Raw genomic sequence first — 15844 nt, forward strand, 5'->3', positions numbered from 1 at the left:
CCTCCAGAGAGCTCTGGGCGGCCTTGCGCCCAGGCGGGGCCTCTGCTTTCGGCCCCCACCCACCACAATCCCCCGACGTCCAGCGAGCTCCGGAATCGGACTCTCCCCCCCGAGTCCACAGTCTGAGTGACCAGATGTGGATCATTAAAACAAGATTAAAATATTTTAGGCTGAACTTCTTTTCTCCTCTTGACGAATTCCATTAAGAAGAGGATCACGCAGTCTTTTATCAACTAAGCTCCAGGACAGGCTGAGAGGACTGCGGGGAAGATGGGCAGATGTGAGCACTGTGTGTGCGTGTGTTTATATATGTGTGTGAGTGTGTAAATATACAGAGTGTGTGTATATGTATGTATGTGTGTGTGTGTGTGTGTGTGTGTATAGTGAAGTAGTAACAATATGGACAGTAACAGAAAATGCTTCCTTTCAATAAAGAAACCCAACATGTTAGGTAGTATGAAAATTAACGCAATCTCATATAATCCCAACATTAATGCGTTTTATCTCAGGTAAATACGGTATTAAAACCTTTTAAAATCAGAGACCCCTTTAGACGTCTGACTGCCCTTGTTACTGATGTAACTTTTGCACTGATTTCTGAAAACTTTCACAGGTGTGCATAGTTGATGTTGAAAAATGAGATGCACTAGGAATATGGAGATTTTATTCTCTGGGGGAGTCAGGGATCGCCGTGCGTAGAGGCAAAAAGCATTTCTCTAAGCTGAGGATGCTTTCTTTGGACCCTGTCTTAAAAATGTAAATCATATTCAAGCAACAGGGTTTGGTGATTTGTTTTGCAAATGAGGCAGATCATTTCACTGCCAGGGCCTCTCTTCTCCCCCCTCCACTGCCTCCCACATATAATAAAGATACTGTTCATTTCTGATGAACCTGGCAATATTTGGATACTATTTGAATGTATTTAGAAGAGTATTGATGGTTCTCTAAAGCCCAACTCATTCTAGGTAGTCGGAGATACACATTGACTTTGTCAGGCCCTGGGGGTCACTTGATGCACAGAGCGAATACAACTTCTTCAGGCAGAGCTCTTACTATTTAGGGGTGCCTGGGGCCTGGGGGGCGATCCGCTCCTTAGGAATAATTCACAGGTACCCCCAGGTGAACCTGTAAAAAGTTTTCAACTGCCACTACCCACACCATTCATTTTGGAATTAGTTTAGATTTTCAGATGAAGGCTAAACTTCTCACTCCCTGTAACAGTCTTAATGGAGAACTTTTTAATGAAACTGTAATCTCTCTGTAGTTATATGAGAAAGTCTTAAATATCTATAACTTACCAGCATGTGGGATGTTTCATTACCCAGAAAATTAGTGATTGGCTGTTAGAAAATCTATGGCTTTAGGTTACACAGATCTTTATTTTTTTCTTCCCTGGAAAAGTAAAGCCGGCCCTCTATACCTGTGGTTTCACATCTGTGGGTTCAACCCACCATGGATCGAAAATATTTGGGGAAAAGAAATTTCCAAAATGTTCCAAAAAGCAAAACTTGGAAGTTGCAGCCTGCTGGCAACTATTTACATAGTACTTAACAACTATTCACATAGTATTTACATTGTATTTACAATTTACATAGCATTTACTTTGCATTAGGTATTGTAAGTAATCTAGAGATGATCTGAAGTATACAGAAGGTGGCGCATCCTTTTTATATAAGGGATTTGAGCATCCTCAGATTTTGGTATCCGTGGGGGTCCTGGAACCAGTTCCCCAGGGGTACCACGGGAAGCCTGTACTCTCATGCCCTAAGGCAGTTCCTGCCACTTTTTACTTTTCTCTCTGCATTCTTTTTCCCTGGGTGTGTGTGTGTGGAGAGAGAGAGACACTGTGGGAGAGGAGAGATGGAGGTGTAGGGTATAGATCTCATGCTGATGTTTTTCAACACCAGAGTTATAAAAATTGATGCAGTGTCACCGATTCAGCTAGGTTAACCCAAGAAGTAAACATGGGACCAATAGCCATTTAACTGGTTGATTTTTACCCAACAGCAATGTAATGATGCCCATTACTGTTCTGATATGCCTTTACAAGGATCACATGAAAACTAAAAATAGTCTGTGTTTATTTTTCAAATTTCTTTTCAGTAGAGTTACCCAATGAATGTATTTGCAAAGACATCTCCACCCGCTGACTCAGAGGATGAGTTTGAAAACAGCCCTTCCTCTTGCTAGCTCCTTTTAGTATGTTTAGTTGCCTTGGATCACCAAAGCTGCAAAAATCTAGCTAATTTGTTCCTTAGGATTCAAAAAGTTAGCAAGCCAGCTCCTGGAAACAAATCTGCAAACACTGTATTTTCTGAAGTCAACAGTAATAGAAAGAAATGAATGACAGGCGGCCCTGTGTCCCTGGCCTTTGTTCCCCGGGGGAAGGGGCTGAAATGAACTCAGCCTGCCGTGGGGCTATAGGAAATGGCATGTCTTTGTTTAGATGGAAAAAGCAGGTTCTGTTACCTAAGTGAGGGAGAGAGGACCATGTAGGACAGGATGAGCCGCAGGCAGCTTGCGTTCAGGAGGTATTTATCACAGACAACTAACCGGAAAGTGTCTTCCCGTGGGGACAGATTTCTGTTCAGGTTCCATTTTCTCCAACGCATACTTTGAAAAATAAATACGACGGTGGCAGTAAATTTCTGTTTTCTTTGAAGCCAGGCTTAACATGAGTGGAAGCATTGTGCTCAGAGAAAAAAGTCTGTTACAGTCCAGTACCCCCCAGGCCCCCGCAACAGGCTGGACAGCAGGCTCTGTAGAGCCGGCCGCTTCCGGTTCAGTGCCCGTGAATACCTTCAGTCAATATCTGCTCCTGCCCCGACTGCTGAGCGCAGCACAAAGAACACAGGAATTTATCCAAGAAGCTGGCGCTCAGACTCTCTGAATATGCACTATAATTAGGGCCTGCTTTCTCCGTAACCAATGACCGAATTCAATATTTCAGTCGTTGGAAATACTGCAAAACAGAAGTAAGTATTATGTCCTGGTAGCATTAACTTGTTTGTTTCGTGTTCATTTCTTAATGCAAAGTGTCTGGGGGTCCATCCGGATTTACGTCGCCCGCTCATTAAAAATGTTCAAGTTGAGGAATTGAGACTCACCCATATTTTCCAGCTGACACTGGGAACTGAGGTAGAGACCAGGAACTGTGGAGGTGGGGACTAGGAACCGAGGAGGTAGGGAGTTCTAGGGAGTTCTTGGAAAATCAGGCAGGCTTTACATTTTCTCAGGTAATCATGAGAAATGATAACCAAATAGTAAGACATTTTCTTTTTGGGACTCATGATATGCAACAACAAATGTTGGAAATAGCAGAAGGAAAAGCCTGAGAGTAGAAAATACGGTGTATGGCATTGCTTAAAAAAAAAGAAAGAAAAATAAAGCAGAAAAGAGTGAAGAGAGAGGCTGGGAAGGAGGTGTTATATTTTAGATAAGGGGTTGGCAAACTTTGTATTTGAGGCCTTGCTGGCCACTATCTCATCTACTCAGCTCTGCCCCTGATTGCTAAAGCTGCACAGACAACAGTAAACAAGCGGCAGTCACTGGATCCCAATAAAACTTTATTAACAAAAACAGGCCACAGTTGAATTTGGCTCGCAGGCTGTTTATTACATGGCGCTTCACAGACGAGCGCTCTGATATGGAGACATCTGTACAGGGAAATGTCTCAATTAAGAGAGCAAGCCTTGGGGCTCCATGGGGAAAAGGACCCATGCTGCGATCTCATCCCACGTGGCTTACATTTTATAGGGTTCACAGCTGTGATCACCGATCATTATTTAGCCATGTTTTTATAGGGTCTTCTCAAATGCTCTTGGTTAAGTATTTCTCAATATTCTACCAAGTGGATGAGTCACAATTTACCCAACACGTCATGTAGCTGAAAATATAAACCGTCCAGTGGTTGGGTGTCACAAGTTCTGCAGTAGCAAACTTTGATGTGTATCTTTTTTTTCTCTTTTTTTTGGTTACAAATCAGGCTTCTTCTGACTCTTCTCCTCACTGCCATGTTCCTATCTTAGAATTTTGCAGAAGACGATGACAGCCAGTGACACTGAAAACTTCCTATCAGGTGCTGTGAGAATCAGGTGTGTTCATTCAGCAAGTACAAACGAGAGCACCCAAGTCCCCAGTGTTCATTTTCATGAGTGGAGGATGAAAGTCAAGTGCAAGGGGTGGTGTCTGGTGTCTGGGTTTCAAAATTGTGCCCACAGTAAGTACTCAAAAGTGTCATTTTACAACTAAGGCCATTATTAGATATTTTTCCATGTGAATCGTCCAATCATTTCCATTTTTCCCCTTTTATATTTGTAATTAAAGATTGCTAATCACATTAATTTTATTTCCACGTGAGGGGCCTGGAAGCAGCTACAGATGTACGTTAAATGGTACCCAGTCACATAAGGTGACCTCGGACCTTCACAACCAGCAACTGATTCAATATCAGTATCAGGGAATCCACTGGCAGTGCAGCGCATCTGAGGCTGCAGCGGGTACTTAAGTTAACATCATCTTTAGTAGTAATCCAGCTTTTGATTTTGCGTCCTAGGCTTGCTACCTTTGCTGGCATGAGGTAACACGGTCTACCGAAGTCAATCAACAAAAATAAAAGAGGATGGCAGCCTCGTGCTGCATTGGCCTGAAAAAATAACAGCTCATTATCATCCCTGAAAGCAGTATTTACCTAGAAGCCCCTCTGTGTAAGGCATGGACTCAGCTCAGCAAATGCAAAGACATACACAGACGGTCTTTGCCCTCAAGAGATGTGATGATGACACATTTCATTTTCTTTTTCTTTCTTTTATCCTTCTCCTTCTCCTTCTTCTTCTTCTTCTGTTTTTGGATTGTGGAATTGTGTGTTACAAAGTGTTAGCTACAGTATTTGATGTGTAGTATTTGAGACAGACCTAGGGGAGATTGTGAGTTTGGTTCTAGACAACCACAATAAAGCGATTATCCCAATAACGTGAGTCACACAACGTTTTGGTTTCCCAGTGCATGTAAAGTTATGTTTACAGTATACTGTAGTCTAGTAAGTGTGCAATAGCATTATACTAAAAAAATGGGCATGCCTTAATTAAAAAATATTTTATTGCTCAAAAATGCTAATCATCAGTGAACAAATGCTGTTGGAAAGATGTACCCACAGACTTGCTCAACACAAGGCTGCCGAAATCTTCAGTTTGTGAAAAAGTAAATATCTGAGTGGGATAAAGTGAAGGGCAGTAAAACAATGTCTTCCTGAAATCTGTTATGTCATCACCCTTTATCCACCTTAATAATGCGTATGGTAGCGCACAAACACTGAGGGAAAAGAACCTGCTTTTATTCATTTTAAATTGTATTATTAAAATATTCCAAACTAGTTCCGCCTCCAAATACAAGGTTTTGCTCAACCTCTACGTTTTACTGGAGTCTTTCCCTAAGAATGAAAAGAGTGAAATTACTATTATATGTTCTGAGCCCATCATGGTTTTAAGGAGATGGCTAGATTGAAGGCTGCTTTTGAATAATCATTAGATGAGCTCCACTCAGCGGAGTACCCGGCTCACATAAGAGGCTGAATTCAGGGAGGGAGGGAAGAGAGAACGGACGGAAACTGGGTAGTCGTTCCGTCCTCTGCTTACTCTAAGCTTTTACCGTAATGATCTGTCTTTTCTTAGGGCTTTCTCTGTCTGCCAAGAAATGTATTTATTCATACTCTAAACTTGCTACTCACCTCTCCGCTCTCAACCCTAAAAGGCAGTCATAACCACGGGCGCGAAGCCTGGCTGATTCCCAGCGCACTCTCTTTCACAGCTAATGCTGATCATCTACCCTGCACTGCCCTCTCCCCAGGCGCCGGGAAGTGGACCCCTTTCAGTGGGAGGAAGAGCCCTCCGTATTTAGGAGGAATAATTCCAAGGAGAAGCCTTGGAAAGAGCCACGTTGACTTAGCTAAGAGGAAAAAGAGCTGCCGAGCAGAACAGAACATGAGTGCTCATTTACCCCCGGAGAGGAAAGATGAAGCCGGTTTTCTAAAATGAATTAGTAAAGCGGGTGGTGAAATGTGACAGCCTCTCGGAGTGGGATGCAGCCAGGAATGCAGCTTGGGATGCAGTGCTGCTCGCATCCACAGCACGAGACTAGGGTAGCCCTCAGCTCAACTGGCAAGATCTGGGGGGCTCGAATTATTGTAATGAATTAGTAACTGAGGGTGACCCTCCTCTGGAAAATGAATTGCAGATCGCAGCACGAAGCAAATGGACAGTCTGAAATTCAATTCATTTTGGTCTATAAATGAGAAAACTGTAAAAAAAAAAAAACTCAAAAAAACTGTAAAAGATAGTTTTTTTTTCTTATGGTCAAGTGAAAATCCAGAATGAATGTGGAATTTAAAACTTTATAATTTGGGTTTCTATGAATACACGATGTCTAGTTTTAAAAAGTGAGCATGCTTAAATGAGTTCTAACATTCAATCGAAGGGAAAAAAAGCACACATTCAAAATGTCAGAGAAAGAGCACTTTGTACATTACTGTGAAAGTCGTCACTTGAAACTACAATAGTTTAGCATGGAGGGGAGGTAATATTCCAATTGTCTCCATTTCCAAGTGGAATTTTCAAACAAGCAGTAGTTGTTAGCCTATCATCCACTCCCATGGGTTACAACAGTGCCCCCCCGGAGTCCCGCAACCTCACAGACCCGATGTCAACAATGCAGAGCATGAAACAGAGAGGGGACCAAGAAGGAGACAGACCCACATGAGATCACTGCCCCTGTTTCGCGGCTGTAGATTCAGGTGCTGTTGTTAAGGCTCCAGTCTCAGCAATGGAATACAGTGTACTCACTGATCTTTTTTCTAAAACATCATACTTTGTTGCTAACACAACATTGTAAATCAACCGTACTTCAATAAGTCTTTTTTTAAAAAAACAGTGTACTTTTTTCTGCATGGCTTAATAAAACACGGACTCTGTGGTCAAAGCAAATGATTTGGGAGCGTGAGAGAGAGAGAGCAATTATCTGGGAGCATAAGTCCTGGTGGATTCAGTAGAGAATAAGTTTCAGAAGAAAAGGGAAAAGTCTCCATATTCAGTGTTTCCAAATTTTCAAACTACTTGAATTAAATACACATAAGGCAGGAATCACACATTCTCTGTAAACTTTATGTGACACCTCAGGGGAGTATGACACCTACATTCTGTATCTCACTAAGAAGTCCTGAATCTACAGTCATGGTTTTGAGTTAAGAAAGGAAATATTAATAAATGCTAATATTATTTCTAGCACTGTATGTGGAACAATTTAAATTTCTATAATCTGCCCATACTGCCTAACCATAAGCTGTGGCTAACACTGTGAGAGTCAATGGGACAAGCTAATGGTATTTCATTTAACAAACTGAGTTCTTTAACACAAACTGACGTCTTTCCGTACATATTTATAAGGCTTGGTGGTTATTATTAGGCCGTAATTGCAGTTGTTCTAACACCTAATAAGCCATGGTTGGAAAAACAAAGGCAGGTTAATTTGTGATTTCCTCTACTCATTCAGAGGCAAATTAAGTGTCAAACAGCTAATACAGAACATATTTCATTTTATGAGATTTTAATTTAATTCTGCACCGTATCGTGGATGCCTTAATATAGGGTGGTTTATCTAAAAAGAGGAGCAATTTATAAACCTCTTTCAATAGAATCATTAATGATGGGATATGATAGCATAATTATCGCAGCGCCAGCCATCCTTCTAAACAGAGATCTGCTGGCATTTCCATCATCCGCACAAACCCTGTTCCAAGAGACTTATAATTTAATGTTTAAAGTTGGCACCAGACGAACAATTATGTGTACAAAACAATGAGACAATCCCCAGATTTTGTCTTCTTATAATTAAAAATATTTATTCAATACGCTTAGTAAGCTCACTTGATCTTATTTTCTAGAAGATAATTATAAAGCAAGCATTTTGGAATTCAACTTCTAGATAAACTCATTTCACTCTGCCAGGTTCCTGCTTTACCCCCTTGGCAAAGATGCGCTTTTAGGATTGCAGGAACCAAGCCATATTCACCTAGATTACCCTCCACTCCCACAGCGATCTGATCACAGGCATCTACGTTTGCACCACAGAACGTACCAAAGCCACCCAGGGATTCATGACCGAGCGGGGCCAGAACAGAATCTCTCAGCGTCTGTCATACCCCCAATCGTCTCAAAGGCTGCCTCTCCGAGTTTGCTTAGAGCTCGGCACTTGTAAGCAGGGGCTCACGTGAACGTGATTTCACTGAACTCTGCCTGCAACTGGCAAAGTCCAGTAAGGCGGGTAACTTCATTTCCATGGAATGAAACCAGCATATGCAAGTTGTAAGTTACCAGTTCCCAGCACAGGCCATTCACTGCAATAAAGGAGCCCAAGAGGTGCTCCGAAGCAGCCTCTGGGACAGCAGGCAAAGGTGCGGTCTGAATCAGGCCTTGAGCACGGGGTGTTTCCGCAGGAGCTTGCCCGGCAGGGAGGGAAGACCACCAAGGGCAACACAGAGAGAGCGTCACATCATAAAGGCACAGAGGTGAGGCTGACCCCAGCTTCCCAGAGCCCACTTTGTAAGCTCACTGTCTCCACCCAGGACCCTGCTATGCCGAGCAGTCCCAGGAGACCACAGACCACGCACGTGCTCACCACACTCTGTGCCTGGCAATGACATTCACTCGGCATTCCAGAACTTCTCTTTTGAGGCAAAAAGCCCTCCATCGTGAATCTTCGGTAACTATACATTTAGGCAGCTAGGGAATAACTCAGTCAATTGCTGCTAAATTATCCTAAAGCTTGGTTGAAAAAGCAGGTAGTGCAATCACCCCTCGGTCTGCAAAGGGCACTGGTTCCAAGACCCCCGTGGATACCAAAATCCATGGACCCTCACGTCCCTTATATACAATGGCTTAGCATTTGCACGTAAACTATGTGCATCCTCCTGGATACTTTAAATCACCTCTAGATTACTTATAATACTTAATACAATGAAAATAGTTGCCAGTGTGCTGCAAATTTGAGAACTTTCTGGAATTTTCTTCTCCAATACGTTCAATCCGCATTTGGTTGAATTCTCAGATGCAGAACCCGAAGATGCAAAGGGTTGACTGTATTAAAGTCTGTAAAACCCCCAGGTCAGCAGTCATATCTGAAATATCACCCCATTCCCTAGGATTCTCCGAACTTGACCTGCCTTGTCTTGTGGTATTTCTATCACCAGCGAGCTAATACTTCAGATGTAACAACCTGACCCTGGAACACACGGTGTGAGCTGCACGAGGGCCTGCTGTTGTCTCATTCTGCCAAAGAACCAAGACTTGGGGGGTTTATGGATAAATTCATATTTAAATTTAATTAGAAGGCAAACTATAATGAACCAAGAAGAATTAGTTCATTCCATCATAGAAACTCAAATTTTAAAATTTCTCTATAAATTGATTTTTGAAGGAGTGACACATTCTGAAATCCCATAGAAAATCTGATTTAAATTACTTCCTCACTGCCGAGACTGGGAGTCTGGGAGAAATCAGTCGTCTGTGTCTCCCAGGCCCGGTGAGCCCTTGCTGGCCCTGTTCTGTGGTCAGATCTTCATCTGACATCCTCATGGTCCCATCTGCATCACAAAACCCCAGTAGAATGGAATGAATTCCATAGCAGGTTTCAACCTTTGCATAGGGGGCCTTCAGTTGGCCTCTTGGTTTTATTTGGAGCGTATTTTTAGCAGGTCTTAGAACCCTGTAAATACTTACTTGTGTTCCAGTGAAAAGTCGAAGAATAAGTCACATGTGTCTGCATTCTCTCTCTCTAAACACCCACTTCTCCTTTAACGCATATAGAAGTCTGAACACAGATTTATTACTTACCTCCAGGCAAATCTGCTCTGAAATTACAATTCAGTAATGGGCGATGGATCCAAAAAACTGTTGGTAAAATATGATATGTGTACTTGGGCATATAGTTAGGGTTGTTAATATCAATTAATTCTGCTCACAGAGGAGGACTTGTTTTAAAACAACTTCATTTTTCTTTGGCATATATGTAATTACACGGCTGTAACTAATAGCCATGGAGATGCAATCCACCATCCGAATAACCAGCATTATTCTTCAAAGTATTATTTGCGCTTTTCTAACTTTACTGTCTCAGAAGGAAGGGCGATTGCCAGATAGGACAAAATGTAAAATCAAGGCCATTCGTAAGGGACAACCCCTCCCACAAAGAGGTTCCAATTAATCCAGTATATATCCGCTTGCTGGACGGTACTACAAAAGAATACCATTTCAGTTAGCAAGCCTGCAATTCTTCTTTCTCCCCAAACAGAGTAAGATAACATTTATTTCCAGGAGATTTTCATCCTCCTTTTCTAATGTACGTTATCACCCCCCATCCTTTCCTTTTCTCTTGGTGTAAACCATGTGCTCAATCGCTTTTGCCATTTTGTTTGGGTGACGTGCCCATCAATCAAGTCACTGTTGGTGTACGCACCACGGGGGCTATGAAATCCACCATGAAAATTTCATTACGATTCACTGTGATCCCTGGAACGGGGCTTTCCCGTAACAGAAATGTGAGCCTGAAAAACTTCAAACCCACTCTCGACCAAATACGTATTCTGAGTGGTAACCTTCCATTAAGCCTCTCCTGTTTAATTTAGTATTTACAGCCCACAGAGCACGCGTCAGCAAAACTGTGTAGAAAATACTTCCCAGTGCGACAGGGATTCTCCAGGAAGCAGCAGGGATCTGCTTCACTGAGTCCAGGAACAGAGAGACTTGCTGTATTTCAAAAGTAAATCTTCGCCTTCTAACCCATCTTCAAAGCCCTGCAGCTGTGCTGGTAACAAAAATCCCAAGATGGTAAAAGCTAGTATTTTGTTCTGTTTCATTAAATACTCACACATGCAACGGAGGAATCGGAGACGGATCGTAATGATATCGCCCCTCGTGGTGTCTTGCATCGATGGGGACGGGAGGATGGAATGCCGGAAAGAGATGAGGAGGGTCTGAAAAAGAAGAGAGCCCAACCTGTATAAAACGGAACACTTTGAAACAGAATCCCAATCCACGAAGCCACACCGCCAGACGGTCTTCACAGCTGACGCTGAATCTACCTGAAGAACTGGGGGACCCTTCAAAGTTCAGGACCAAGCGAATAATAATACCAGCACCTGAGGAAGCAGAGCCTCTGAAGGCAACTCAAAGCCAGGCAGGAGAGCAGGAAAGGGGACCAACACGTGCTCCCACCCTGCGGGGAAGGCCAGACAGGGTGCAGGGCTGAACAGAGCCACCACGCCTGGAGGAACAGATCCCGGGACACTTTTTATTGTTTAAATTATCCTGTCAAGTGAATTTGAGACAAAGACATAATATCATGACTAGTTTTCATTTCTCCCAAACCTGTGATGCTTTTCAAGGAACGCTTTCAAAAGTCCCAGCTAGCACACACACACGGACACGCATGCACACACACACATATATGTGCTTGTTAAAAATTTAAATGCAAGCTTCCTTCCTCCTTGTCCTAGGTCAGGCCTCCAGAGTCCCCACACAAGGGCAGCATATCTATAGGTAAGACAGAGAAATGCTACCTGGCCTGACAGAGGGAGGTTTGGAGCAAACTGGGGGGTCCTGCTCTTCAGTCCTCAACGTTCACTTTGGACCCACACCAGCCTCCCCTCCTGTTCTGGATCAAGCCGGTGATCAGTGTTTGGGGGTTCCTGTGTGTGCTTGCTTAAAATAGCTCTTCTCCCCACCCCCATTTACTTGTAGTAAATTGCCCTGATTATCTCTGACAAATTGGAAAATAAACTTCTGTTTCCTAAATAGTGATGCAAGAGCGGAAGACAGTTTTACCGGATTTTATCCTTAGGAGCACCACTGATACTGAAGTTTCTCCCACTTCAAGAAACAAAGTAGAGAATTCCAACACCAGGAGGTGAGCCTGCACGGCTCTGAGCCTGGGAGGATGGCAAATACAGCAGAACCGGGGCTGCAAATGCAACCTTCCACACGTCGCCCTCATAGCCTGCAAGGAGCTATCACGCTGCTACTGCCCCAAACACTGCCAGGATCTGATGTACACAACAAACATGCCTCTTCCAAAAAGTCTGGAGATGTTGCCCGGGATAGCGTGCAGCTCAGGTAATTCCCAACGAGGCTTTGCAAATAGGCTCCAAGCAACAGCCGGAAGCAGTGACGCAGAACCTCCACGGCGGGTGGCAGAGGGGGCTGGGTCACACGCAGACTAGGAGTGACCGCACCCCCATTCCACCCCCGCTGAGAACTTCCTGAAGTCCCGGGGCAGTGACTATTACAAGAGTGTTTGTTGAATGCAGGTGATTTCCATTTTCCTCCCTATACATTTTTTGCCCCATATTTTCTTCAACAAGCACCTTTTAGAATGTAAACATAACCTTCTCAAAAATATTTATGATACCTTACCTCCCTTTTTAAAAAAAAAATTTGCCCCTATTGCCTTCCTTTGAGAATCGAAGAATATGGTTAGGAGGAAAAAGATAACAGAGAAAACCACAGACACAGAGCATTACAGCTCTGACAGACCTACAGAGCTGAATCCCACCAGATTTAGAACCCAGGAGAAGAGGTTCCACAGTACTGCAACTGTCAACTGCAGTTTGTGCGAAGAGGTTCCACAGTACTGCAACTGTCAACTGCAGTTTGTGCTCAGTTGGGGATAAGCAGGGGAGGGAGAGGGACCGAGGGAGAAAGGCATCACCTTGCTATCCTCTCATCATTGTCACTGTGGTATCATGACGCACAGCAATGCTGCGAGTTCAACAGGTGAGGCATATTGACTATCTGATCAGTTATCACACTATCCTTTTTATTAACTTCATATGAAAAAATCAATTATAATCTAAATGCATCACTTAGGACTTAGTATAAAAGGATGTTGTATTTTTTTTTTTTGGTAATACAAATCTTGATAGTTGGTGTACTCGGTGTGAATATTTATGTAGCAATGTCCCACATAACCCAGTAATCCTGCAGAGCCAAAATGTCCTCTGATATTTAACCATTTTGAAAGAAAATGATGCATCTTTCTTTTTTTGTATTTATTTAGACTTTTTTCTGTTTTTTTAAATTGAAGTATATATTCAGTTTACAATGTTGTGTCAATTTCTAAAAAAAATACATAAATGAACTTACTTACAAAACAGAAACAGACTCACAGACATAGAGAACAAACTTATGGTTACCAGGGGGAAAGGGGGTGGGAAGGGATAAATTGAAAGCTCAAGATGTGCAGATACGAGTACTATATATAAAATAGATACACAAGTTTCTATTGTATAGAACAGGGAACTATATTCAATATCCTGTAGTAACCTATAATGGAAAAGAATATGAAAAGGAATTTCTGTATGTCTATGTATGACTGAAACATGATGCTGTACACCAGAAGCTGATGCATACTTCTTAAAACAACATAAAATTGAGGGGAGTAATCTTCTTCTTGAGTTTGAAAGTCTGACACCTACTCAATGAATGTTTCCTGATTTTAAATTTTGACCAGGTCCAAATGAATCACTGCATTTCGGAGTCCGGGAGGTGAATGGCTAGAAGCCTCAGGCGTGGATTCTCTTGTCCTCTACTTCGAGCCATCACCACGTATGCGGACAAGCTCGCCTCCCGTGGACTTCAAACTTAACACCTGTCATCGGCTCTTGGAAACTGGAGAAATAAACCTCCCAGAACTGGGTATAAATTATGCATGCATACAGTCTGACCCACCTCCTAAGCTTTCTCCCACACATCATTTTATATGGCGCTTTGAGGGACGTTGTGACAACTATGCCAGACTTGGGGAGAAATTATCACTTACTTACTTCTTGGCTCTTGGCTCTTGTTCTGTGTGATTAAATTTCTCTCCAGCAGATAAGTGGGTGTTAACTGTATCTGCTTTTCTCTCTGGGTACAGCTATGAATTAGACAGAAGCAAAAATGCATCTTTCTTAATACACTCAGGGCTCAAAATGTGTGTTTATTCCACATTTACTCTTATGCCTCATAAAGCCAGGAAGTAACAGTCATTATCTCTTATTTGAGTATTTATACTAAACTTGCAGTGATTGTGTGCACAGAGGGTGAAGACCAGGCATGTAATTCTATAAAATCAAAAGCATGGACCCAAGCAAGTATTAATCTTCTCCCCAAGGAATACTACAAGACTATCATGGAGATTTAAAAGGCGTTGCCCACTTTTTATTTTTAAGAAGTCATTCTATCAGGATTTTAAACCCCGCCCCATTTTCTCTCCTTTCCAACCATTGCAAACATATTTAAGAGGAAAATATAAAACACAATTACTGAGGCATTTAGCTGGCATTTTCACCACTGAACGTGTTTTGTGAGTTTCAAAGTTAATTCTGACAAAAAAAAAAAATATGCAACTTGAAGCACTATTTGCTCCAAGTGTTTATTTATGTCCCAAGGAAATCTACAAATTCTGCATTCTGGAATTTGGTTACATAAAAAACTGAAAAATATGGATATGATCTGATTTGACCCAAGGCATCCGATTTCCGTTTAAACATTTTCCTATTTCTATTTGCTTCCTTCTTGATTCAGTTTAAACTAAGTTCTCCTGCGCTGATGAAGCCTGTGCAAACAATTATCCCTTGTGTCTCTTATCAGTGAAAATCACACCTCTTAAGCCGCTTTCTGGGAAAACACAGTGGAACAGCCCTCTTCCAATTCAAGACACGCTTGACCACAGCTTAACGGTAGGAACGAAGGAGAAAAAGCAGTACCAGCGTGTCCTTTAATATATGTGGCATCACATGACATTAATCCTAACACGTATCTCAAAAAAAAAAAAAAAGCTCCGGAATCGTCAGACGTTGAGTGCTCCCCCTGCATCTCGGATGGACTGTCGTTTCTCTGCAGAAGACCAGCAGTCTATTCCATCACGAGCCCGAGAAGCTGTCCAGGAAAAGCCACACGACAAGAGCAGGCCCACGTCGCCAGCCACCACCACGATGATCCACCTCCTGGTTTATTATTTACACATGAACAGCACAGCTGTGCAGCATCATAACTCAAGAGGATGTGTAATAAGTTACCGCGCCGCCGTCATCCCCTGCTCTGGCCCTTGACAAAACACCACATGATGACTTTTCCAAAGTCAGGCGAAAACTGCTGAAGCAGAAGGAAGTGCCACTAAACCTGGCTACCTCCTATTTATCATGCAATTTCCTGACTGATGGGTCCACAAACCAGCTGCTAAGTGCTGTGTACTCTACTGTCAGCAAACTAACGGGCTAGATGGGAGACAGGGAGAATAATGTGCAGAACTGGTGGAATCAATTCTACCGAAGGAATTAAAATTCTACCCGGTGGGGGTGAGTCTGCCGAGCAGCGGTAAGCAGTCAACTGTACCTGCTTATGGTTGCAAAGATGATTTATTACAGACTTGCAAGAGGTTTGACTATTGGACCGAATTCCTCTTAGACGAACTGGAGGTATCAAGAGTGCGTATTATCCGAGGCTGGAGTGGAATAGTCTTTAAACCCCATAAATATGTAATTGGCTTGACATGTGTTTAGACTGAAGTGCATAGTAACAATATTTGTTGCTGGGCATAGTTGTCAGTATTCGATTTCATGCTGGCTGTCATCAGGCTCGGCGTTAAGGGTCTCATTAGGAATGAGAGGCACTGATTTTTCGGTCTCTTCACAACAGCCTGGGTGGATCATAAAACCTGTAGCCGGAGAAAGACACTTGGAGGTTTATCTTCAGTTCTTGCATCCTTCTCCCAAGAAGTAGTTTTACTATCCTCAGGCTATGAGATCTCTCAGATGCCA

General features: G+C 42.7%; 1 protein-coding gene and 1 long non-coding RNA gene across 6 annotated transcripts in view; one reads left to right on the plus strand and one right to left on the minus strand.

The window, feature by feature from the left end:
- Positions 1 to 15844, minus strand: part of GLI3 (GLI family zinc finger 3) — a 268288-nt gene that overhangs the window by 98593 nt on the left and 153851 nt on the right. For 4 of the 5 annotated variants that reach the window (XM_031679804.2, XM_072965244.1, XM_072965243.1 and 1 more), the window contains one exon: positions 10915 to 11020. In XM_031679804.2, the coding sequence (XP_031535664.2) occupies positions 10915 to 11020 (106 nt within the window). Of the gene's footprint in view, positions 1 to 10914; positions 11021 to 12458; positions 12629 to 15844 lie in introns of those variants that run through there. The other variant, XM_072965245.1, reaches the window with a different exon arrangement.
- On the plus strand, positions 12622 to 13920 carry LOC140697462 (uncharacterized). Its single transcript, XR_012074600.1, has 2 exons — positions 12622 to 12818; positions 13555 to 13920. It is a non-coding gene; the product is annotated as an uncharacterized lncRNA (long non-coding RNA).

This window comes from Vicugna pacos, chromosome 7, assembly GCF_048564905.1.
Source record: "Vicugna pacos chromosome 7, VicPac4, whole genome shotgun sequence".
Lineage (NCBI taxonomy): Eukaryota > Metazoa > Chordata > Mammalia > Artiodactyla > Camelidae > Vicugna > Vicugna pacos.